The sequence below is a fragment of the Plasmodium berghei genome (assembly GCF_900002375.2).
Source record: "Plasmodium berghei ANKA genome assembly, chromosome: 11".
Taxonomy (NCBI): Eukaryota; Apicomplexa; class Aconoidasida; order Haemosporida; family Plasmodiidae; genus Plasmodium; species Plasmodium berghei.
This window is the reverse complement of record NC_036169.2, coordinates 777,140-804,380: the sequence shown is the minus strand read 5'-3', so window position 1 is coordinate 804,380 and position 27,241 is coordinate 777,140. Positions and strand designations below refer to the sequence as shown.

General features: G+C 22.0%; 9 protein-coding genes across 9 annotated transcripts; 4 read left to right on the top strand and 5 right to left on the bottom strand.

The window, feature by feature from the left end:
- Nucleotides 1–1,022: 1,022 nt before the first annotated feature.
- PBANKA_1121700 (leucine--tRNA ligase, putative) lies at nucleotides 1,023–4,772 on the bottom strand (the record flags this gene model as incomplete). Its single annotated transcript, XM_034565759.1, has 1 exon — nucleotides 1,023–4,772. The coding sequence occupies one exon, from the start codon at nucleotides 4,770–4,772 to the stop codon at nucleotides 1,023–1,025; it is 3,750 nt and encodes a 1,249-aa protein (XP_034422424.1).
- Nucleotides 4,773–6,682: 1,910 nt separating this feature from the next.
- On the top strand, nucleotides 6,683–8,042 carry PBANKA_1121600 (conserved Plasmodium protein, unknown function; the record flags this gene model as incomplete). Its single annotated transcript, XM_034565758.1, has 2 exons — nucleotides 6,683–6,793; nucleotides 7,089–8,042. 2 exons carry the CDS (start codon nucleotides 6,683–6,685, stop codon nucleotides 8,040–8,042), a joined length of 1,065 nt encoding a protein of 354 aa, XP_034422423.1.
- A 487-nt stretch (nucleotides 8,043–8,529) lies between these two features.
- Nucleotides 8,530–9,284, bottom strand: PBANKA_1121500 (cytochrome b-c1 complex subunit 9, putative; the record flags this gene model as incomplete). The annotated part of the gene is made up of 4 exons (XM_034565757.1): nucleotides 8,530–8,577; nucleotides 8,726–8,849; nucleotides 8,998–9,115; nucleotide 9,284. Coding segments are annotated over 4 exons (291 nt in total).
- Nucleotides 9,285–10,122: 838 nt separating this feature from the next.
- On the top strand, nucleotides 10,123–11,418 carry PBANKA_1121400 (RNA methyltransferase, putative; the record flags this gene model as incomplete). The annotated part of the gene is made up of 1 exon (XM_034565756.1): nucleotides 10,123–11,418. One exon carries the CDS (start codon nucleotides 10,123–10,125, stop codon nucleotides 11,416–11,418), a length of 1,296 nt encoding a protein of 431 aa, XP_034422421.1.
- A 391-nt stretch (nucleotides 11,419–11,809) lies between these two features.
- On the bottom strand, nucleotides 11,810–12,181 carry PBANKA_1121300 (conserved protein, unknown function; the record flags this gene model as incomplete). The annotated part of the gene is made up of 1 exon (XM_034565755.1): nucleotides 11,810–12,181. The coding sequence occupies one exon, from the start codon at nucleotides 12,179–12,181 to the stop codon at nucleotides 11,810–11,812; it is 372 nt and encodes a 123-aa protein (XP_034422420.1).
- A 453-nt stretch (nucleotides 12,182–12,634) lies between these two features.
- On the bottom strand, nucleotides 12,635–15,484 carry PBANKA_1121200 (vacuolar transporter chaperone, putative; the record flags this gene model as incomplete). The annotated part of the gene is made up of 4 exons (XM_034565754.1): nucleotides 12,635–12,776; nucleotides 12,863–14,975; nucleotides 15,200–15,248; nucleotides 15,389–15,484. 4 exons carry the CDS (start codon nucleotides 15,482–15,484, stop codon nucleotides 12,635–12,637), a joined length of 2,400 nt encoding a protein of 799 aa, XP_034422419.1.
- A 1,161-nt stretch (nucleotides 15,485–16,645) lies between these two features.
- PBANKA_1121100 (radical SAM protein, putative) lies at nucleotides 16,646–19,000 on the top strand (the record flags this gene model as incomplete). Its single annotated transcript, XM_034565753.1, has 1 exon — nucleotides 16,646–19,000. The coding sequence occupies one exon, from the start codon at nucleotides 16,646–16,648 to the stop codon at nucleotides 18,998–19,000; it is 2,355 nt and encodes a 784-aa protein (XP_034422418.1).
- A 1,608-nt stretch (nucleotides 19,001–20,608) lies between these two features.
- On the top strand, nucleotides 20,609–24,778 carry PBANKA_1121000 (conserved Plasmodium protein, unknown function; the record flags this gene model as incomplete). Its single annotated transcript, XM_034565751.1, has 1 exon — nucleotides 20,609–24,778. One exon carries the CDS (start codon nucleotides 20,609–20,611, stop codon nucleotides 24,776–24,778), a length of 4,170 nt encoding a protein of 1,389 aa, XP_034422417.1.
- A 731-nt stretch (nucleotides 24,779–25,509) lies between these two features.
- On the bottom strand, nucleotides 25,510–26,502 carry PBANKA_1120900 (conserved Plasmodium protein, unknown function; the record flags this gene model as incomplete). The annotated part of the gene is made up of 3 exons (XM_034565750.1): nucleotides 25,510–25,768; nucleotides 25,982–26,135; nucleotides 26,280–26,502. 3 exons carry the CDS (start codon nucleotides 26,500–26,502, stop codon nucleotides 25,510–25,512), a joined length of 636 nt encoding a protein of 211 aa, XP_034422416.1.
- Between the last annotated feature and the right edge of the window lie 739 nt (nucleotides 26,503–27,241).

Below are 27,241 nucleotides of genomic sequence, written 5' to 3'. Positions count from 1 at the left end.
ATAAAAATAATTCAAGAATAATTGCATAGGCATATCTAAATTATAAAATAAATAAATAAATAACAGTTGGTGTTGTAAAACGAAATGAGTTAACTATAGTATTAATTATAAGTGGCTTTTTTCTTTACAGCTTTTATTAAATTCGAAACGCTTCCAATTATGCACATGTATATGCATATATATACATATCCCAATTGTTCTAATCTGAAAACAAAATAATATCCATTTTAATTGCATGTTTACATTTTTTCCATATTTGTATATTTCTATAATTTTCAGCAAATTTGTGCAATAAGCACAGATATATATATATATATAGATGTGATGCTTCTAGTGCCCTATTAATGCGCCGTTTTATACCTTTTTTCTGTTTTTCCAACATTTGTATGTCCTATTTATTTGTCGTTTTATATGCTTCTAAAAATTTTAAGGAAATTTCCATTTTTATCCTAAAAAAGGACCATGGAGGTTTCGTCGCCAAGTTTTAAAAAATATGTTATGAATAAAAATTGATTTCCAAAATAAGGTAGATAAGCAAGATATTTGAGATTGGTAAAAACGTGTTGGAACTTTTTAAAAATGGCAAACGCCCCCAGCATATTTATTATATCATGCTATGTCATATAATTTTAAATATAGATTTTATTTTCATGAAAAGTTTGGATTTCATTTTAAAAAAACTCTATTTAAAAAACGAAAGTGTGCAAAAAAAATTATATCAGTTAACTAAAAATTCAAAAAAATAATAATGGTAACATGCATATTTGCTAAATATATTTTTTAATTTTTGAATTATAAGTACAATTTGGGAGAAATTGTTGTAAAGCCTGAGCATATATGGTAGATATATGTACATAAACGATTGTAGTATATATACACAAAATCGTTAAAGCAAATATATAATGCATATATTATTCTATATATCCTGTATAGATAATAATATAATTTATTTGGGTAAAGTTCGAGATATGTTTTATTTATTTTATTTTTTTTTTATCTATCTATATAGGAATGATCTTTAGTTATTCTTTTGTGTTATAAATAAAAATAGAAGGATTGCCAGGGTTAGATAATTTATATATATCAGTATGATCTATGTCACATTTTTTAATATTTTCAAGTATTTGTATATCTCTTAAATTTAAAATTCTTTTTATAAAATCTATATTATTTTTTATTAATTGAATTTCATCATAAGGTAAGGTCAATTCATATTGATTATTATTTAGTGTAACATTATCTTTAACAAGAAATGTGGCAAAACTTAAAATATCTTTTTTTTCATTTTTCGGTAAATTATTAACATAATTATTTTGTACTAAAAGATTTATAAAATTAGATGGCAATTTTTTATCTTCACTATTTTTAATTATATTATTTAATATTTCAATAATTTTTTTTTGTGTATCATTATATTCCCTAGCAACATAAACAATTGCTTTAAATTTATGTTTTTCATCCTCATCATCAGGCCCACTACTTCCTGATATACCATGATTCAATGTATTATATAATTCATTTTTATTTTTGTTATTTTTATTCAAAAATTTATCATAAGATTTCCTAAAATTTTCCATGACATTTAAAAGATTATTATATTGTTTGTGCATAACAATGGAAAAGTTTGTATTTTCTGAACTTGGCCATTTTTGAGTAATTAATAATTTATCTTTTTTTAAAATATAAGTCCATATATGTTCAGTTACATGTGGTATTATTGGATTAATTATAATACACATCCTTTCAATAAAAAAATTAACAGTTTCTTTATGCATATGTATTTTATCACACATTATTCTATATGTATCTCGTTTTAATAACATATCATAAAATCCATATTTCAATACATCTCTAAATAATAATTTTTCATATGCTTCTTTGCATTTATTTGTTAAATAATTTATTTCATTTTCAAAAATAAGATCATTAAATGTTTTTTCTCCACATCTAAATATATAAACATTATTTTTTGTTTCAATAGAAAAATTTATTAAATTATATAATTTCATAATAGCACTATTTGCAGTATCTGTGTTAAAATTTGCATCTTCTATAGAATCACCTGCATCTGCTAATGCTATTCTAGTTCCATCACTAGTATATTGATTTATACTATTTTCTATAGTTATGAAATTTCCTTTACTTTTTGACATTTTTTCTTTATTTACTAAAACATGGCCATTACAAAAAAAGGATTTAGGAAAATATTTTATACTTTCATATTCGTTTAAATCAAGTTTTTCAACTTCATTTAATATTTCGGTTTGTCTATCTAAGGCACTTTTATCTTCTAAACAATCTTTATTTTTTTTATATATTTTTTTTCCCCAAATAGCAACATGATTAAATAATGACATTGTTAAATGATTAAAAATTAAATCTTTTCCAGAAATTCTAATATCAAATGGATACCAATATTTAAAGGATTTTCTCATTATATTTAATTTTTCAATTGTTATATTTTTGCTTATATTAGTTGTATTATTGGATATATCAAATACATAATCAAAGAATGCATCATTTAAATCATTGTGATCTATATTTAGAGTTCCTTTTTCTTTTCCATCAACATTACCTTGCAAATAATGACTTATTGTATAGTATGCCATGTATATAGTCGAATCAGATAAACTTTCTATTAGTTCTGTTTTTTTTACAAAAGCTTCGTCTTTTTCCATTATTTCATTTTCGAATTTTTTTTTTTCATTAAAATTTGGCATATGTGTTCCTAATCCATAAGATCGACTACATGACCAATCATCTAACCAAAATATAACATGTTGTAATTGTTTATATAAAACATCATTATATGTTTGAAAATTATTTTTCTTTAATTGAATAAGAACATCTTTCTTAAAATCTAAATTTCCATAATTAATATACCATTGATTACATAAAGCAGCAATACACTTAACATTATTTCGATCAATTACTAGAACTTCTGGTTCACTATATATAAAACCTTGATTATTTTTAATAATATTTTGCTTAACTATTTTTCTACAATTAAATGTTTTCATATTACAATATGGCTCAATTTTCATAATCCCTTCAAAATATTGTTTTTTATATAACATTCCTTTTAATTTTTGTAATTTTGCATCTTTATAAGAAGTAATTTTTTCACATTCATAAAAATGTTTACCACTATGTGTACCAATTCCTGGTAATTCAATACATGATATACTTTCATTATTTAAATATTCATCTTTTAATAATTTATATTTTTCACAATAATATTTTTTTTTTTTTTTTATTTCTTCTAAACAAGCATAATCATCTATACTATCACTAGATACACATGGAACTATACCCGTTGATGTATTCATTTTAATTGTTGACATTGGCAAAATATACATATTTTTTATATGTGATATATTTGTATATATTTTTAATCCAACAAATTTTTCTCCTTTTATTTTTGCCAAAATAAATAAATCATTTTCGATATTATTTAAGTAGTTACTTTTTGTTTCTGTTTTATTATTTTCTTGATTTTTTTTTTCTTTTTTTTTTAACATTGGTATTATACCTTGGTAAGCTAAATTATATAAACTATTTTCAGAACATATATATATATTTTCACATTTGTCAATTATTTCATTTTTTGTCATTATATTATTAACATAATTTTTATCACCATAATTAAGCATTTGCTTATCAAATCCAAAAGTAACACAATAATAATCATCTGGATTAACAAATGTATAATTTTGTCCATATGCTGTTTCAGGTTTTAATGTACTTGCTAAAAATATTATTTTTTTTGTTTTTAAAAAATTTTCATTCCATATTTCATTTTTTAAATTTTCTTCATGTTCACTAAAAGGTGTATATTTAACACAATTTGAAAACGATGTTTTTTCTGTATTACAATTTAAAACGCTTTCTATAAATATATTAAAAAAATCATTATAACTTTGTAAATAAATTTTTATTAATGTATATTCTTGACATTTTACACCTTCTCCTTCCGACCTTTCATGATCAGCACATGCCTGATTATTTACTCGGCTGAAAATTGTAATTCTACTTCCATAATATATTAAATTCTTTTTATATAAACTATTAAATTGCCAATTTACAAACTTATTATAATATGGATTTATATTTGTAGTAATAAACGAACGCCTCCAATCACAATATAAACCAAAGGATTCTAAATGTGTTTTGGCTTTTGATGAAAAATAATAACACCAATATTCAGGATTTTGAAATAAATGGATTTGATCATCGCTTATATTCATTTGCTTCATAATATCATATTGTGTATTTTGTGTTGCTCCTTTTGATTGCGCTTTACTTTTGTTCGATCTAAAGACAGTAGCATCCGAATTTTTCCCACGTTTTTCTGCATTTTCTACATTTTCTGCATTTTCCGCATTTTCCGCATTTTCCCCACTTCTTCCTTCGAATAAATTATCTTTAAGTTGGCATTCATGCTTCTCTGTTGGTTTATTATTCAAAACTTTATTTTTTAGTTCATTTTTTAATTTATCTGCACATACAACTATAGGTGTGCCAGTACAATGGAAAGAAAAGGGTAATAAAACATTGTCACAGATCATATTTTTATATCGAATCGAAAATTCTAACTTACTTAATGTAAATCCATGGCCAATATGTAATAATCCATTCATATAAGGGTATGGGAAATTTCCAGTATATCTTACCTCATTTATATCACCAACTTCTTTTTCACATATATTATGTTCTTTCCATAAGTTCTGAATATTTTTTTCGATATTTAATAAATTCATACGTCGTGCCATTTTTGTACATTTGTATTTAATTCAATTGATAATTAATTTATTTTGTTTTTTTGTTTTGTTTTTGTTTTGCTTTTTTTGTTTTGTTTTTGTTTTGCTTTTTTTGTTTTGTTTTATTTTATTTTATTTTATTTTATATCTTTTTGCATTATTGAAAAAAGAGTGAGCAAATTGACACATTAACATATGCATATATTTATATATACACACATATTGATATATATGGGGATAGCTCTGCTCTATATAATAAGTTATACCCACGTCTTAATATTTTTATAATTAAAAAAAAAAATAAAAAAAATAAACATCGAAACTTTCGACTTTTATAGTAGTATAACTGTGTGTAGTATATAATGCGTAGATGAAATATACATACTTTTTTTTTATTATAAACAAAATAATTTTATTATTTTTAAAACGTGTTAATATATAAGCATATACATTAAATTGCTAATACATGATAAGCCAAACATCAACATGGGGGAATTGTGTATATGTAATATAAATATTAATTATAAAGGTATTACCCAATGGAATGTTCTATATCTCTATTTTTAAATTTATATACAATTAGTATATTTTTATTATTTAAAAATGTTTAAATAGCATTATAAATATATAAAAATTAGTAGGCTTCAAACATATTTTTTTATTTATTTGTTTTTACTTTTTTATAAGTAGTATTATGTAGCTTCAAAAATAAGATTAATTAAAAAAATGTATAAAAATATGAAAAATATATATGCATGTATTATATTATTCCCTTCGTTATCTTTTATGTATAAAACTGAATTATTTATTATATCTATATTTATGTATTTATTCAAATATGGCTATTCTTAATATAATATTTGTATGAGCTTTCTTTTGTTCTTTCTTTCTTTTTGCATTTATAACATAATTTAAAAGGTTATATAAGTATTCATATGAGTTTATATATATTTCATTTCTTCTGCTCTTTTAATAGTGTTAATATTTTATTATGTTTTTTTTCTAATCCTAATAATATTTTAAGTTATTCCCTAAATATAAAAAAATATTTTCAATTTTTTTTAATTTTTGGTCATTCGCTACATTTATTATAATTATCCTATAAAATATATATATTTTTTCCCTCAACATATAATAGCGTTTTATGCATAACCGCCTATACATATAATATTTATTTATATTATATATACATATTTATTACCCTATTAACATAACGATTTGTTATAAAACAAATATTTCATGAACTATATATAATACTCTATTTTTTTCGTAGCATTCTCAAAACATCTTTTGATATACACAATATAAATAATTTTATTATGCATTGTTTTTAATATTTATATATTTTTTTTCACATATATTATTAAATTATTATTTTGTTTATATGCCTTCACTTTCGTTCCGAACATTATATTTATAAAATATAAATATGCTTTATTCGTTTTTTGGTGAATATATTTAGTATCCCCTTTTTATTTATAAAACAATAAGTTGAATAATAAATCAATCCTTAACACATCGGTTTATATAATATATTTTATTCAAACCAATCTTATTTTATTAATTTTTTATTAAAATATTATATTTTTTATCATAATTATTTTACTTATATTTTTTTGTGTTTTTCTTTTTTTATTTCTATTATAAGTTCATTTTAAATATTTTTCACAATAATTTATCAATAAAATTATATTTTTTTAAAATGGGGTTTGCAATCAATATAATTGCACATTTGTGTAGAATATAATTTTTTATAACTTGTTTTCATTTTCTTTTATTTTGTCCTTTCCTATTTTTATTTAATCATATTTTGTTTATCATGATTTGTATTTTTTATTCTAGTGCCGTATTATGGCACATTATGTTTTCATGATTTAAATTTTTTTTTTTTTTGTATTATATTATTCCCTTGAAATATCACCATGAAATTTTTGTTTCTTTCTTTCGTGTATTATTTTATTATTCTACAGATATCATCTCAGTTTTTTCTTAAAAACCATCCGAATTCAACAAAACTAAAATCTATTAATTATGTAAAAAAAATAAAAAATAAAAAACAAAACCAAAGCGTGATATCTATAACCGGTTTTTAATAACCTCTTTATTTAGTGATTTACTTATTTATATGAGCTCGCTTTATTTGTTTTGTTTCCCATTTAATTTACACACATACTAAATTTTGAATTTCATGTTTTAGTTACATAACCTTCAAAAGTAGACCAATTGTAATGCGCTATATATGTCTTCTCCATTTTTTTCATTTTTCTTATTTTTTTTCATTTTTCTTATTTTTTTTCATTTTTCTTATTTTTATCATTTTCCGAGTAGAGATACAATGTAATTAAGGGGAAAAGATGTGTAAGGTTAGTAAAGGTTAATGTATATCGGGGTATTTTAAAAAATGTAATAAAACCATTAAAAAATAAACAATTTCAAAAATATTGTTTGTTTCGATCCCTAACACGTGTATGTGTATCATTAAGTAGCGGATTCTCATTAAATGCACGAATTTCTTTGTTCAGAAAAAATATAAACAGTTTAGTGTTAACAAAATTATTAGTCAATAATGAAATATTAATAAAGATATTAAGAATTGGTTGGTTATGTAAATTAAGTAGTATAGTAAATAAAAATTTCAAACTTTGTAGATATTTATCTACTATATTTTATATTATCAGTATATATATAGATATTTTTTCAACCTTTAATATGTCAGCAGATTCTTATATTTATTATATTTTGAATTCTTTATCATCTATAATGAAAAATTTAAGTATAATGACATATACTTCAATAAGATCGTCAACAAATTTATATATAAGTCAAATGCTGTCTAATAAAAACTGGAATGGGATAAAGAAAACTGATCAAGAACATGTAAATCTAAATAATATCCAAGATAATAAAAATGATTCAAATTGGAATATTATAAGCATCGATAATGAGACTGGAACCTTTAATAAAAAAGAAAAAAATAATGAAATACTTTCTTCTGATTCGTTTATAAAAAACAAAACTCAAATTGAAAATATTAATAATAAAATTAAAGACAATTTATATACTTTAGAAAATAAACAAATATTTACTATTGGGGATGTTAGTGTTATAACAGAGTTATTTTCTTCAATTGTTGATTTATTAACTGTAATTTTCTTGTCAAAAGCCACAAATTTTATAAAACATAATTTATATTTCTACATTTTCTTATCCTCTTGTCATTTATTTTTTTCGTACAAAGAATTGCATTATTTATTAGCTTCAAAAAATGAACTAAATAAATAACAGAAATATTATAATGACACTTATTTATAGACACCTTTATCAAAAAACAGATAATTGCCCATGTATCGATATCTACACATATCCTACGTATTTTTTTTTATTCCTTTTTTATATTATTAGCCTAATTTAATGGAATATTATTTTTGAAATATTTGTTTTTTATAAAGCATATTCATTTATTGTAATAAGTTTATATTATATGTTTGTTTTACCTATATAAATATAATGAATTTTTTTAATTTGTGTAATTTATATTATAGTATATCTGCCCCAATTACAAGGAATGCTTCCAAAAGGTTTTATTTATTTTGTATGTACAACCAAATTTTTATTGAAATACATTATATTTATACGGGATAAAACATTTTTTTTTTTTAAATTTGTACAAAAAAAAAGAAAAAAATATATATACATAAGTTGACTTGCATATATATATGCCTGCGCATTATTTCGATAAATTAACTAAACTTTCCATCAACTGGTTATTTTAATCCTCTTCCTCAGGATATGTATATGGGCAATCAATATATAATTTCTACAAAAAAAATAATATGAATAAAAAATAATATGAATAAAAAATAATAAAATGACCATTAAGTATGTCGATAATAGAATTCCACCGCATTAATAATGACATGAACATGTTCTTCAGACATAAATAAATAATATTTTTTGTTTTTTACCCCTTTATTTATTTTCTTCCACATGTTGTTAAACCATATGCCCCAAAAATAGGAGGTAACACAACCTCCAGTAACAACAAAAAGCCAATATCGACTATTATACTTTAATACATGATCATATATTCTGAAAAAAGGTAAAAAACAAAGGCATATATAATGTAATAATATGAATCGTATATATATATATATACTAACTACAGATTAATTGTGTTAATAAAATATATATATATGTATATGGTGGATAGTTCATTGCCCATATATAAAAATATTACCTGGTTTTATTTAATGCCACGAAAAAGGGGTTGAAAATATCTTTTCCTTTTCTACTTTTTCCAAGTATTTTCCAAATAAAAGATGGATATGTATCACTGAACGGACTTCCAAAAACCACTACACAATGTAAAATAAAAAAGTAATAAATATAGTGATTGCTTATTTAACATTGTGTTAAAGAATGTATAACTTTAAATATTTTTCTAAAAACATTTTAAACTACTAAAGTTACATAGCTATGCATATATATATACATATATATATTTAGTATAATATATGAATTACTTTTCGTATTTCAGCATTAAATTCTGTACTTTGTTTTATTACAAAAGGCTTTATATATGGTATTTATATTTTTTGGGGTATATGATGTGTACTGTTTAAAAAAATTATTATTTTCACCAAATATATGTATAATTAAAGAATTCCCAATTTTATAACATTTTAACAAACGAAATATAATATATAATATTTTTCACATTTTTTTATGTAATTTTTTGTATTAATATTTTATCATATTGGCTGTTACTTTTTTTTTTAATATAGCTATACCTTTATATTAAAGAAACGTGTAAGTATATATATTTTTTTGATATATGTATTTCCAATTAGTAAATGTTGTGCTAATAAATATATTTTATTATATATATTTGTAGTATATGTATATGTATGCCTTTGTGGTGATTTCACAATGTGATAAAATAAAATAATTTCTAAGTTTTTCTATATTTTTTGCAAAAATTCAATTAACAACATATTTATACATATGTTATATTTTCCCTTTATCCTTTTTGTTTTTAAATAACAATTTTTGGATTCCTTTTATTTATTATTTTTTTTGTGTGGAAAAGGGTAAAACCTTTTTATATTTGGCTATATGGTTTTCTGTTTTTTTCTGTTTACTATCTTTGAAAAGTACTAAAGAAAAATATTTATATTTGTTAAATAAAGGACATTATAATTTATATGAATACATTAAAATGCATTATATTGTTTCTTTTTATCCTCTTATTTGCATATAGCTAGATTTACATTTACATATATACATATAGTATATATTATGAACACACGTGTGAATTAATCTTCTTTTATCCGCAAAAAAATTGAATAAAACAAAAGACCAAATGAACTTAATACTAATTAGTGCAAACATAATTTACAAAAATGATGGGGACTATTTATTTAAAACCGATGGAAGACAAACAAGCCATTTAAAAAATATTTTAAAAGTCAAATTAAATCAGGTAATTAAAATTGGAGTAATTAATAAAGGCAAAGGGGAAGGAATTATTTTAGAAGAAAATCCAAAATTTTATATAATAAAATTATTAACTCCTATACATTTAGAAAAACCTCAAAATAACTTTTTACCTATCGACGTTGTTTTATGTATACCTCGGCCAAAAGTTTTAAATAAAGCACTTCAGCAATTATCTTCTGTAGGTGTTAAAAAAATTATTATTGTATTTTCAGAGTATTCAAATAAATGCTATGAGTCCAGTAAAATGTTAAAAAATGATGAAATAAAGTTTGCACTTCAATTGGGATTAGAACAAGCTATGTGTACAAGCTTTCCGAAAGTTTATATGCATTATACATTTAGTTCTTTTTTTATGAACATTCAGAATTATTGTGATGAAAATACAATAAAAGTGTGTGCACACACAGATATAAAAAAAAAAAATGAACATCCTATTGAATATTCTATTTTAAACAAAGAAAAGGGAAAAATACTTTTAATGCTAGGCTGTGAACGAGGGTTTTCAGATTTAGAAATTTATTTGCTACAAAAATTAAATTTTAATTTCTTAAATTTATCAGAAAGAATATTAAAATGTGAAACAGCTTTGTTAATAATAATTGGGAAGCTACTTTTATTAACAGAAAATGTGTCACTACGGCCAAATGGAAAAAAAATGATTAGATGTTCACACAAAAAAGAAAATTATAATATTACTAATGTCAATGAAACTGATTTGAGTATTGACACGAATGAATCCACAAAACAGGAAAAAAAAATAAACAGTAATTTTACTTTGCAAAATAAAGCAGAACTAATTAAAAAAATAAAAAATATATTAACTGATCCAGATATTCCTGAACAGTTAATAATTTCTATGACTGATTTTATTCGCAATCAAGAAAATGGTGAGCATGTTAATAAAAATAACGACAGTGAAAACAACAATATGCACGAGCAGAATGATCATATGATTAATAGTATTTTAAAGATTATAAAATCGTTTAATAGCGAAGAGGAAAATAATTTTCAATGTGCATACTTAAGTTTGTTACTTAAAAAAATAAAATATAAAAATCAACTTGATACATCATATAACGATATAAAAAATAATGTAGATGAAGATGGCGTATTTATATATAGGACTCAAAGGTACATGTCAAAAAAAAAAAATTCTTAGCTGTATATATAAAATACCAATAAAATAAATTTCACACGATCATTATTGATTTTATTATTATTTGTGTTTGCATAATTAAATAGTTATATATATACATATTTTGTTATTATTTTTTTGTTTTTTATATGTAAATTTACTTATTTTCGCGTTTTAATCAACTTATCTGTTTATTAATGCATATGTATATGGGACTTCTCCATTTTCATGTCTTTCAATTAACACACCCACATTTGTATACATCAAAATAACAAGCGTTTTTTGACTTATCTTTTAAAATTAATAAAACAGTATCATATGATATAGTATGTAACCCAACTTACTACATTCGCAAATTTTATTTTCATATAGGAAATTATGAAATTTGCACACACACATGCAATATATTTTTCTATTATTCTAATGGGTATTTTTGTTTTAGCTGATTAATTTTATCTTCAAATGTAATATCGTATGGAAATTGGGGATATTTATCCCCATATATCTTTCTCATGAGTATCCATTTTGTGAAACATTCAATCTCATAAACAGTCATTCTATATACGTTAATGTTTTTCTTTTTTAAAAACTGATACATTTCTTTTCGTGGCTCATAATCAGGATTTATTCCTTTTACATAATATTCCCATGTTTTGCTTTCATTGGTTTTTATATCATTAAGAAAATTATCTAAATCAATATTTTTATTTATTTCTGTTGTAATAAAAAACTTTTTAAAACTATTTATGTTTTTCGTATTTATTTGTTTATAAAATAATTTCTTCATGGTCTTTAAAATTTATTTTTTTACCTAATTATGTATTTCATTTTATACATCTTACATGCTTATATTTAGTATTATCATCTTTGAAATTTTTTTACCCTTTTTCGATGTTTAAAACTTTTCTTTTTATGGCAATATTTTGACCAAATTCTATGAAAATATTTTATGACCATATTTTGACAATATTTTATGATCATATATTTTTATTTGGCTTCCTTGACGCTGTTTTTTTTACACCGTTTATTTACACTGTTTTATTTACATTTTTTTTATAAAAATATAAAATAGCTTAGGATAAATAAATACACAAAAAAAAATTAAGTTAATATATTATTCATGTTTAAAAGTGTAAGAAATGTATCGGAATAAATAGTAATATACTAAAACGAAATAAAAATAGAAAAAAAAAACAATAAAAAAAATGTACAAATATGGAAAAAGGTAAAGCGCGTATATTCAAATCAATGTTTTAGCTTTGAAATTAAAATTAAAATAAATTGACAAAGCAATTGAAAACAAAAGCAGCACTAATAAAATTAATGGGCTATAAAAGCTGTCAAATCGTAGACGCTTTGTTTTGGATTCCCCAGTTTTGCGCCTAAAAAAAAGGAAGTGTATATAGAGAGGTATATAGATAAAGGCGTATAGGATGTAGAAAAATACTATTAGTGGTTTGATACTTACTTTTGAATTATACAATTTCTTTTTAAAAAAAAAAAATACGATGATATTAGTGAAGAGAATGAAGTTATTAATAGCAAAATAACAACAAGATATATATTAGTGTTTTTATTTTTATATCGATCTAAAAATAGAGCCAATAAAGTTATGTACACAGATACAATAGCATAATGAAGAAACGTTCTTTCTGCAGCAAAGTTTATTTTAGGGTCAATTTTTAATAAATTTATTTTTTCGTTTTCTTTAAATTTTTTATTATATTTATTATTTATCCAATAAAATGTTTTTTCTAATTCATTCATTTTTTCCAACGTATTATATGTAGACATGTTAAAATCTGCTGCATAGCCATTTGTTGGATAAGCATATTTATGCGAATATTGATTCATATTATTTCCAATTGTATCAATATTATCATTGTCATCATTTTTAATTACTCTTTTCAAATTGGGATTATGAACAAAATCATTTTTACCAAAATCACTAATGTGACCATGTGAATCTTTTATAGTAATGTCACTAAAATTGCTTTTAGATTTAAATCGTTGATGTATATTTTCATATACCCATATTGGTATATATTTTATTTTTTCTGAATGTAATAAAGCCATAGCTGTTTGATACTTAGAATATTTATATAAATTTATCGATTCGTTACTATTTAAGATATGTGTAATCCATTCAGGGATTTTATTAACTTTTAATTTAACTTCTATAATTCCATAATTAAGACGAATAACTTCATTTTTTCCTAAAACTTCCTCAGATAATCTACACCAATATTCTCTTTTTTTAATATATTCGTTTAGCATTGAAATATTTGTGTCTATTGATATTCTTAGAGTATTGTCAGTACTTTGTTGAAATGCAGATCTTAAATAGGAGGTTCTTATTATTGGTTCTAGATTATTATTTAATATCATTTTTTGAATTTCATTTGCTAATTTAATATTTTTTTTTGTTTTTTTTTCCAAATTTTTTATTTTTTTTTCATCCACACAATTAGCTTGTCCAGTAATGCTATTTTTTTGATGTGCTATTTTATAAAGTTCTTTTTTTTTTTTATTAAATTTTTTTATAAAATAATTTCTTATATTTAATTCTCCATTCATATATTTTAATACATATTTTTGTTCTAATTCAAATCTATCTTTTGTTGAATTTTCTCCTGTCCATTCTTCATGATGTATTTTCCTTTCAATAAAAATTATTTTATTATGATCATATTCATTATCATTATACCATCTAAATCGAATAAGTTGGGCATTTTCATATCTTAAAATTCGTTTTGAAAAACATGTAGCATCTTTATTATCAAAATATACTGATGTTATTTGTTGTGATTCTTTTAGACTTTTTTTAAGCTTTTTTTCATTTAATATATCTTTATTTTCTTCATCATTTCTTATCTTTGAAATTGGTAAATTCACATTTATCTCATTAATTTGGTGTATATTTGGTTTTTCGATTTTTTTTTTTTTTTTTTTTATTTCTTCTTTCTCTATTAAGCTCATAAAATTATGTTCAATATCATCATTACTCAATCCAAATATTAAATATGGTAAATACTTTACTATTTTTACTTTTGTATATATAATATGATCTAATTTGACCAAAAATTTATTTGATGTTCTTTCAAAAGTGTCAGGGGGAATCCATGTTTCATTATTTTTACTTTCATTATTTTTACCTCTATCATTGACTTCATTACTATTTATTAAACGCAGAGAAGAATATAAAAAGGATAAATAGACTATTAAATTTTCAATATTAATATTACAAAATTTTTCTTTTATTAAACTTAACAATACCCATTGGTTTATAGATATATTCATTATTTTATCAAAAAAAAAAACTAATTTCATAATTATTTTAAAATTTTTCTGAATATAAAAATCGAAATGAATTATATCACATCCTATTAAATCTAAAACCTTTTCAATATCTTTTCTATTTTCCAACAATTCACTATTACATCTCATTTTTTTCAACTCTTTATATACACCAACTAAATTTTTAAGAATCTCATTATATTTGTTTTCAGAAAATTTGTTTACTTTCTTTATTTCGTGGCTAATTATATCATTATATAAAAAAGGAGGTAGCATTCTAATTCCTAATAACATGGGAAAATGATAAGAGTAACTATGTTATTATATTATTTCATCAAATCAATATTAAAGAATATATGCATTCTTAAAAGTACAAATATATTAATCAAATGTGAATACACTAGAATTATATCTATCTTTATGAATGTTACAAATTATTGCATATTGAGGAATACAAAATTAATGTGTATTTGTTAACTTCTTTCATATTTGTTTTCTTCATTCTTACTATGCTTATCCGCGTGTTTAACAGTATTTTGAATTAGACCCTTTTCGAGCTATTATAAAAATAATGTGCATAAAATAATGTGTATAAAATATCCATAAAATTAATGCTTTACAAGAATAATATATGATATAGAGGTATATAAAAGTAAAGAATGGCGGTTTGACTTTTTTTGTTTTTATAGATCCTTACTTTTTTTTTGTACTTTTTCCCCATATTTAAAATTATCCTTTTTATTTTCTTATGAGACACATAATACTTCTTATAATGTTTTGGTATTTCTTCCATTTTTTATTTTATTTTGAAATCTCAAAAAAATGAATAAGTTCATTGAAATTACAGTGGTTATATTTTTTATTTTATACTAAAATGACTTTTTTTAAAAACAAAAGTAAGCGAATATAAATTTTATTTCTTTATAAACGAAAATGTAAATATGATATATCTAAAATACAGATCTTATTATAACACTATCCCCATTTATATGTTTTCCACAATTTGCATTTTATCCAATTATGTGTATGTATACATATAGAATAATTTATTCATATAAATTCTCTTAAAATATCCTTATTATTATATTCATACATACTATTTGGTTTTCTCAAAATTTTTTATAATATATATTTTTTTATGTAAAAAATTCCATTGATAAACTCTTATATAGTGACACATTTTTTCAAACAATAAAGAATTTGCTTAAACATTGTTGTTATTATTATTATTTAATTTTAATTCTGAATTTTTTTTTATTTTAATTTTTAATAAAATTATAGGGAATATTAATTAAAATAGTATAACTTATTTTACAACATTTTTTTAAAGGTTCATATGCATATATATGTAGAAGATAAATTTTATTTTATTTTTATATATTTTTAAATATTTATTACCTACTATATTTAAACAAAATTTATAAATATTATCTCATTTTTCTTATATATACATTTTTTTTTTAAAAAAAAGGGAAGATTATTTAGTAAAATAATATATCTCATAAAACAGTATGCTAAGTATTTAAATTTAGGTAATTATCACATTCAATCGATATTTATTTCTAAAACTATGCATTATATATATGTATATATAGAAATATATATTATATAAGGTTAATCTTTTTACATTTTTAAAGATTAATACAAATATAAACTTTATTAAATACATAAAACAATTGCCATGATATACTAAATAATTTTTATATTGCCCAAAATAAATAGTTATTTAATTCACGATAAAAATCGAAGAAATAATCCTTACAACCAAATAAAACATAAAAAAATACTATAAAAAAAAAATTTAATATATAAATATATACTTGGCAATTCAATATTTCATTATGATATATCATAATTGTATACTATACTTATTTATATATACATACTCACAGATATATATGTGAATATATACAAGATTATACATGGTTAGCCTTCCCTTTCACAGAATCGCAAAATGAATAGTAGCAAAATAAAAGTACTAAGTTTGGTTTGCTTAGTTGCTACTGGAGCATATTACGCTTGCACATACAAAAAGGAAGTGAAGAGTTTGATTGATCAACTATTTTTAGATAATAAAAAAAAAAAAAAAAAAAAAAACAAAAAAAAAAATGGAAGGCAAAGAAAAAATGGACAAAATAAATTATCCATACTTGAGTTATTCATAAAAAAAACAAATACCCTTATAAACTGGGATAATGAAGTAAATAGTGAATCAAACACATCTGATTACATAAAACACAATGATAGTAGTACATATGTCGATTCAGATAATGATTCATACTTTGCTGAATATAAAAATATTTCTAATAGAAAAGATAAAAAAAATAATAAGGCTCTTAAAAAGTTCATTGATTTTAATGATGAAAAAACAAGAAAACCAAAAACATCATCAGTAGAAGATGTAAACACATTAACAGATGTTGAAGATATTAATAATACAAACGAAAGGATGGATTATAATGTAGTTCAAATTAAAAAAAAACAAAATATAAATATTATGAATAAAAAAAAACAAAATATAATAAATAGCGAAGATGATGAAATAAAAAACAATGATGATACTGTAATATATAATAATTTTAATGAAAGTAATGTAATAATACCAGAAAATTATAATATATATTTTAAATCTTTTGGATGTGCACATAATAGCTCTGACTCTGAATTTATGATGGGATTATTAAGTAATTATGGTTTTCAATTTGTAAAAAATATTGATGACTGTGATATTTGTATTGTTAACAGTTGCACTGTAAAAAATCCAAGTGAAGAAAGTATGAAAACAATTATAAAATATGTTAACAATTTAAATAAATCTCGTAATAATGAATATAAAAAAACTAATAAAAATAAACAAAATCAAAAAAAAAATATTACAAAAAATGATGGTTATTTGTCAACATCATCATCAGATTGTTCAGGCATTGAAGATAAAATAATTTTTGAAAATCTCGATTCCCAAAAAAAAACATCAAATGACTGTTTAACTGAACTAAATAATAATAACACACTCTGTGGAAATGGGGAAAATCAAAAAGAAGGATGTAATGATAATCAAAATACTTGTGGATGTATTACAAACAACGATAAGTTATACCCCAAAACAAAAGTTGGTTGTTGTAATGGGGAGAATGAATCATTAGTTAGAAATGAAAAAAACAAAATCGAAGGTATTAATAATGAGATAATAAAAAAACGTACAAGTTCTGGAAAGGATATAAAAATTATAGTGTGTGGTTGTGTTCCTCAAGCCGAAAATGACATGAAGATATTTGAAAATGTATCATTGGTTGGAGTTAATAATATAGATAAAATAGTTGATGCTGTAGAAAATGTAATAAATGGATATAATGTTAAATACTTAAAACAATCTAAAAAAATGACATCTTTAAATCTTCCAAAAATAAGAAAAAATAAATTTATTGAAATTATTAATATTAACAATGGGTGTTTAGGAAATTGTACTTATTGTAAAACAAAATTTGCCAGAGGGAATTTATCAAGTTATAATATAAAAGATATTGTTAGTAGAATAAAATATGTTTGTACTAAAGATAATATTAAAGAAATTTGGCTAACATCTGAAGATTCTGGAGCTTATGGTATTGATTTAAACACAAACATTGTGAATTTATTAAAAGAAATATTGGACTATGTACAAGATACTGATGTTATGATAAGAATCGGAATGACAAATCCTCCTTATATATTAAAGCATGTTAAAGATATTTGTAAATTATTAAAACATAAAAATATGTACGAGTTTATTCATATACCAGTTCAAAGTGGTAGTAATAATGTTTTAAAAGATATGAACAGAGAATATAAAATTGAAGATTTTATTTATTTAGTAGATAACCTAAGAAAATATGTTCCAAATATGACTATAGCAACTGATATCATTTGTGGATTCCCATATGAATCAGAAAATGATCATTTAGAAACAGTCAATTTAATTAAAAAATATAAATTCCCAATATTAAATATATCACAATTTTATCCCAGAAGAGGAACGGTTGCATATAATATGAAAAAAATTGACACAAAAATTGTTAAAAAAAGATCTAGAGAAGTAACTGATGCATTCCTTTCATATCAGAATAATTACAAATTTTTACAGAATACTATACAGAAAGTTTTATTTACCGAAATATCATCCAAAAGTGAGCATATTATTGGCCATACTAAACAATATGTCAAGGTTTTATTGCATAATAATAATAGTGAAAATGAAAACTTGTTGGGCAAATTCGCTACTTGTAAAATAGTTTCGACACATAAATGGCATGTAATCGCAGAATTGGTCTGAAAAAGCAAAAGGAAAAAAGAAACAAACTAATAAAATTAATTGAACATTTTATTTTGAACAATATGGTGTATTTCGAAGATATTTATTTTTTACAAACTTTTTTAATGACATTTTTTTAAATTTTTATATCACAGAATTATTTTTTATGAACTCATTTCAAAAATACATATAATATAATTTAATTCATACCATTTGTAGCATACCAAATATGTCCTTTAATATGTATATAACAATTTCACCCGTATTATAAATTGTGTGTATATATATATATATTTGTTTTATGTTTATTTGCCTATTTATGCATAGCCATATGCACTATTTATATCATATCACGTATATATGCGCAACTATCCATTGGTAATGTCTTGTGATTTTTTATTTATTTTTCAACTTTCAATAATTTTATATATTCACATTTCTTTCACTATTCTTTTATCAATATTTTTTTAATATCCTCTATAACATATTAAGCTTTTACTTGGCTAATAACTTTTTTATTTATTTGATAATTATTTATATTAAAAAAATGAAAATAAGCAAATAAAAATATGGGAAGGAAAGAACGACAATTTATTTAAGAGCGTTGACCTAGTTGTATATATATATATATATATATATAATATTTATGAACAAATATTGAAGAAATTATTAAGGGTAGTATGTATTACTTTCCTACGGTATTAATTATCGTCATACCGTATAAGAGCATAGACAAAAATATTTTATTTTTTTTCGTATTTTATATAAGAACAAATCAAACCTAACATGAATACACACACATACATATATTTTTTTCGAAATAGACACTTATTTTTATTTTATTGTTTAATATATTATAATTTTATTTGATTTTATTTGATTTTATTTGATTTTATTTGATTTGTTCGGTATTAAGAATAATTTACCAATTCTCATAATTTTTTCAGTAACCATATTATCAATTAGTAAAAAAAAATGTGTGCAACAATAAAAAAAATGCATACATATATTTCCTGATTTCATATTAACATACATAATAAGTATGCACAAACATAATTACTAAGAATAATTCAATACACACAATCTACCTACTATGTACATAAAAAATGTGTTTAGTTAATAATTTTTTTTTTTTTTTTTTTTAAATAACCAAAATGAGAAAAAAAACAAAAAAATTATTAACACAAAACATATATATATATATATATGTATATGTATATGTAATATTTTCCTTTTTTTGGCTTATCTATTTTCTATACTCCTTCAAACAGACCAATTGATATAATATGCACATTTGTTTTTTTTTAATTTAATTCTTTTGTTTTTGTTTTCTTTTTTCTTAATGAATATGAAAATATAAAGTTTAAATATGTACATATTTTTATAAGTGGATATTACAATGAATATCTACAAATAATATTATATTCATTCTCATGGTTTATGGTATCCATCGTTATTTAAAATAGTATACATTAAAAAATAAGGACAATTTTTTTACACATATTCTCAATCTACGTGCGCATATAAAAAAAATAAATATAATTTAATTACAACGGGTGGTAGATTGCCTATCTTTTTACATATATATGTACATGCTGATAAAAAAAGACAAAGTAAAAGGAAAAAATAATGGAGTTTGACAAAATAGATTTTAAGAAAATAAAGAGTTCATATTTAGAAAATGACTTAAAAATAAAAAATGTAGAAAAAGTAAAAACGAATTTGTACGCAAAAAATGATGAAATTCGCAAAATGCTAAGAAGCAATAATGATGTTGCAAGCTCTTTCAATAATCTACAATCATTAGAAATAATCTCAAGTAAGAATGATCTACATATGAAATCGGATTTTAATGACCTTAATAGTTCTATATATGATGCAGATAGCCTTATTGAAATGGAATGCCAAAAAAATGAAAAAAAAAAAAAAATATGGCACTGTGATGAATCTGATGAATGTAACGAGCCAATGCGCATACAAGATCTAGCGGATAAAAAAAACTTGGAAAATTTAAAAGGAGATGAAGAAACTCATGATACTACAAAAGGAGAAACAAATGATAAATTTCAATTATCTGAATTTTTTAGAAAAACACAAAATGCTTATAAATCATTAAATTTAGAAAATTTATTTTTATGTAACAATATTAATGATTTAATTAATGATAAAAATTCAGACATCCTTATTGGAAACTATTCTAATTATACACCAAAAGTATGTACAAATGAGAATAAAAATATTCAAAATAGTATGATGGGCAAATTTGGAATAATAAAAACAATAGAAAGGAGGATTAAAAAAAATAAAAATACTTTTCCTATAGAAAATATTTATAACGCTTTTCGAGGCACAATAAACGATTTTATGGATTTATATATTCAAAAAGAAGATAGGAACATTGAGTTAATGCATACTAAGCTATATGAAACAAATAATGTCTTGCTTCATAAACCTGGAGTATATTTAAAGAATGAAAGAAATAGTGATATTGAAGAAAATGTAAAAGGAAATTCGCCTATTTTAAAAAAATACTATATAGACAATAGCATCTTTAATTCACCAAAACGCGATATTACTAATATAAAAAAAGAATTGGATCAAGAAAAGGATAATAAAAAGTGTGCAAAGAACACAATTAATAACAACTGCAACAATAGTTGTAAGATTCAAACAAATAATTTTTATCGTAAAAAAGAATCGTTTCAAAAAGAGAAAAATAGTAGTGAAAATTTTCATGAAAGAAGTTTATTTTATGAAAAAGAAATATTAGAGGCTAGCAAATATGATACAGTTAGCTATTTCAATAAAGAAGAAATAAAAAAAGGAAAATCATCGAATTATGATAGTAATAATAATAAAGGTGTGATTCCAAGTGAAATAAATAAAAAGAATCAAAGAATAAATAAAAAATGTGATAAAGATGTTTTTTCACATGATTCAGACACCGAAAAATATGAATATTCAAATATCATTTCAGATTATTTATATAATCAAAAAAATGACAAAAAAATAAATATATATGGATTGCCAAAGGAGGAATATTCTAATGATAAAAATAAACAAGATACAGAAGAAATATATTGTGATAATGGAAATGATAAAACTGTTGACGTGCAAGTTAATGATAAAAATGTTCTAGATATATCTCCACTAACTCATAAATACAAATATAGGTCTAACATAATTTTAACAATAAATAAAATTAAAAATATAGAAAAAATAATTGAGATTAATTTAAATATTACCGATGTCCAATTAAAAATACCTGGTATGAGAATTGAAAATGTAATATTGCCTCATAAATATTCTAATGATATATTAAAAATACAAATAAAAACTTTGAGTGAGGGGAATGAAAATGACATAAAAATGAATAAAGAAACAAAAAATAAAGCAGCTAGCTACTACCAGAAAAGCGATAAAAATAGTACACAACCAAATTCTGATAATATGGTAATAAAAAAAAATATGATAGACAGAAAAACATGTTCAATAAAATGCTATTACGTACTTATACCATTAAATAATATAAACCACGAAATAATAAATAAAAGATTAATTTTAATAAATTCAACACATAAAGAAATGTATGAGAAAGAAAATTTATTACCAGATACTATATATTTAATACAATCTAAAAGTATTAGTTCGATAAAAGAAAAATACATGTATATTTCTATAAAAAAATGCGCAAATGGAATTTATTTATATCCGATTTTGAACGAAAATGTTCTAAACGATTTCAATAAAAATCTAATGATAAATTCACAAAATAGTAACAGTACGTTTAAACCAATATATGTTAGCCTATATAATGATGAAATAGACAGAGAAATTGGGAATTTTATAAATACAAATAAATTAATTAATAAAATAAAAATTAAAAAATTACCAGAAAAGGGATACTACATAATAAATGACATTTGTTTTCTTTTCTTTTTCGATAAAAATAATGTGCTTGTTTGTGTTGATAACAATAGGAAGTATAACAGTGGGATCAACAAAATTGGACAAAACTTAGAAATAGATCATATAGGACATGTTGAAACTGCGAATTACATATTTAATTTAATGTCTAGCAATTTTATAATTGTAAAAAGTTCATTAGATTTATTTCCATCTCATATATTCCCCTTAATAGAACAAGTAGTTTATTTTGATTTTATAGAAAAAAATGAATTATTAAAATTAAAATTTATAATGCATTTTCTAGCTATAACTGAAGCAATATGTATAAATTTATGTTTCCTTTTTAATATAAATGCACAAATTGATTCTTTATTTTATAAAAATCTTAAAGCTGTTCAAATTAAAGATGAAAATGATCAAAATAATTTTTTCACTTTTTTGTATACCTCATATGAAGAAAGGATTCAAAATAATGGTAAGCAGTGTCCTTATTTTTTGAATTATTCAAAACCCCTTATATTCCGATTTCAAAGTGAAAATGAGTTGAATAATATTAATCACGCCGATGTTGACGAGCATACTAATTTGGGCAATACTTCAGATGAACATAGAATAAAATGCGAAGAGGAAATAAAAAAGAAAAAAGAAATTGAAAAGGGGATAAAATTATTAAAAAAAACAAATGATAATGATTTTTTTATATATGATTATGCAAGAAAGCAATCTATTTTTCTGTACAATGCTATTAAAAATGATGATGCTATTAAGAATATCGAAAAAAATTATGATAAAAAAAAACAAATATTTTATACACATAGCTATACAAAAAAACAGTTTCAAGATTATTATATTAATATTTTGAATAGATATAATCAACTAATACAAAAAGAAAAATATAAAGAAGGATATTATTGTAGAAAAGAGGTCGAAACATTACAATCTAATATCAGAGATGATCAAGATGTAAAAAGTTATTTTGGTAAAAATGATAATAACATATTTTCAGGGAGTTTAAACCAGTTCGATAATTGTAACGAAAAAAAAAGAGATAGTATTACCAAAAGTAACAATAATGAGGAATGGAAAGGCAACAAATACACAGGTGATTATCAAAATAGTAAGCAAACTTTTAGTGATAAAAAATTTGAACAAAATATTTACTCTGATGAAAATATTCAAAACTTAAATAACATTAGTAACGCAAATCAAGTTAACCATAATATGGAATATATATTTCCAAAAGATCAATGTGCCACTAAGATGCATAATGGAATTATACAAGAAGACTTCCCTTATGAGGAATATAAAAACCATGTAAAAGAAGATGATGAATACCTAAAACATAAGGAAGATAATAATTTTCATTCATATAAAATCTATGAAAGTGTGAATATACCACATGATCTTCAAAGCATGGAACTGCCTTATGAATTTCAGAATGTAGAAGACATTAAGAAAAGTATTGAGCAAAATAACAATATTAGCAGTAGTTTTAGCGGGTTTAGCAGTTTTGGTGCTGAAAAAGGAAACGATATAAATGATTATTCGGAAAAAGAAGATAAAATTAGAGAAATTAATATGGATAGACATCAAAATGTGAATTTCATTGAATATAATAAAAAATATAATGATGAATATAGTAGAAAATATTGCATTCAAAAAAATGATAATAATTTTTCTAAACAAATATATAAAAATAACAATTATGAAAAATTTCAAGAATATTCTAAAAATCAAGATTTCTCTTATTATTACAATCAGGATAATCAGTTAAATAAAAATTATATGAACGAATATGAATCGATACAAAGTGATAATAAAAATATCAGCGATTCGAATAGCTTGGATAAGAGATGTAAATTAATTAGACAGAATGCAAATAACTTTTAAAGGTTTCGGCTTCTAATAGTTATTTTACATTATATGAGGAACAACAAGGTAAAAAAATAATTGAAGACGAAAATAAAAAATATTTCATATTTAATTCAAGATTATGCATCTTTATTTCTCAAAAAACATATGGAAGTGTGTATGGAAGATTTCTCACATTTTTTAGATAAAGTTTTAATAAAATAAAATTAGTTGGAAAAAATTGATAAAAATCAACAATTAAAAACTAAAAAAATAATCTGAGATGTGAGTGAAAAAAATTAATGTTATATGAAGACAAGAGAAAAAATAAAACTATATGGAAAAAACGCAAAAATTGGTGCTTGCTTATATAAAAGGCATAATGATTATGTAAATAAAGCATGAAATTTTTTAAAAATATGAAAAAGATATTTTAAGATAAATATAAAAACAGAAAAAATGTATTTCTAAATAATTTAGAGTTGTATAATAAACACACGATAATAGGAGCAAATATATATATAATATACTGTCTTATTTTTTTTCCATTTTGCAAAAATATGTCTTTTGTACTTTTTTCTAAACGCATAATCATTTATACTTTGAAATTACGAATAAATTGCACATATATATATTCCTCATATTTTAGGTTAGTGTATATCGAAAGTATAAATATATTTATACGTATGTATGCATGTATATATTATGAATTGTTCAAATATAGTTTGTAATAATAATCTACTTCACAAAAACACTTTTGGCACTTTTTATTATTCGCATCGTTTTCGTTGTAAATAGGTATATATAAATAAGAATAAAAATATCAAATAAATAATAATGAAACAAATTAATAACTTGATTAATTCTTTTCTAAACCTCTGTGATACAAAAATTTTTAATTTATTAATTATTTTAACATTTGTATATTTCTTTTTTTTTTTGGTATTCCATTTATGATAATCCTCCTTTTTGACAGATCTTTGCGTTTTTCCAGTTTGTCTGTTTGGTCCATTTCTTTTATTTTTGTTCCTTTAAAGATGGAAAATTTTATGGAGGGTAGTCAAATGTGATAGTATATATATACAGCGGTATGATATGCATGAAAATATATGAACTTTTATATAGCAATTGAAGAATATATGATGGTTTTTTTTCGGTGTGTTTTATATGGCGCCCTTTTGTGTGCATTATCCGTTGTTTGAATTTGCACTATTTTCTTTTCTTGTGATTTCTATTTCTTACCCTTTATATAAATTAACGTATAATGTAGAATCCGAAGTAATTCGAAAGAATGTGTTTGAGAAAAAAAAGATATATGATGGATCTTCTGAATCGAAATAAATATCATAGTCGTCGCATTTGATGTTGATAAAACAGTTTTCTTGCAAAGAGTTTGCTGAAAACATGTAAGAATTTACTTCGATTTTGTTAATAAATTGAAGGGAATAAAGGAATGAAGATACATAAACAGAATACCACTATTATTGCTACTACTTTTAAATGGGAAAATAATTTTTTGTCACTATTTTATTTTACTTACTATTTAACAAATTATACCCTTTTTTAAATTTTTTCTTCAAACTACATCCATATTGGCAAAAATGGAAATTTTCATGGCAAAAATATTGCCAATAACATGAAATATTTTCTAAATCATTTTTTTTATTTTCATCAAAAAAATTAACATAAATCATTTGGTAGCATAAGGACGCTACACAAAAATAGCTAAAAAGGCTTAAATAAAGAAACAAAACATTGTTCATATTTTTATAAGGACAAAGAAATAAGATGAAATGATAATTAAATCATAGAATTCTTTTCCCATGAATATATGCATATATGGCTATATCTTAATGCTAAGTACATATCATAATTTTTTAAAGAATATTCAGAATGAATAACTTTCTTTCCTCAATTTATTATAGCGTGTTATAATGTAGACAAAATAAAGCTTAGACTTTCATTATATTAAAAGCTGGGTAATATCATTTATAAAAAATGTGTATATAACGAAGTTTCGATTTAATAAAAAAATTTCCAAATTATTTTATATTTTTATACACTTTTGTTTTCTTTTCCTTAAAATATACTCTTTTTCTCATTAAAAATATAGTTCATTATGCATGCTCATATACAAACCTGCATACATACATATATATATCCTTGCACATATTATATATAGAATTTGTAGCAAATGCGACAGTATTTATTTTAATATTTTTTTTTATAAACCTAAATTCTTTATTTCATTTACTTAATAAATTGGAGAAAAAAATATAATAAATTTAGTTTTTTATAAGTTTATAAAAATAAAGAAATAATTATGATAATACAATTTTTTTATCTATATTTCAAAATTTTAAGTGTATTGATTTTTTCCCATTTTTTCTTTCCCCACTATATTTAATGTATAATGCATAACTTTTTGTAGTTATATAAATAAAATATTAAACTATTTCATAAGGGAGGAAAATAAATTTGAATTATCCTTATGAAAGTATA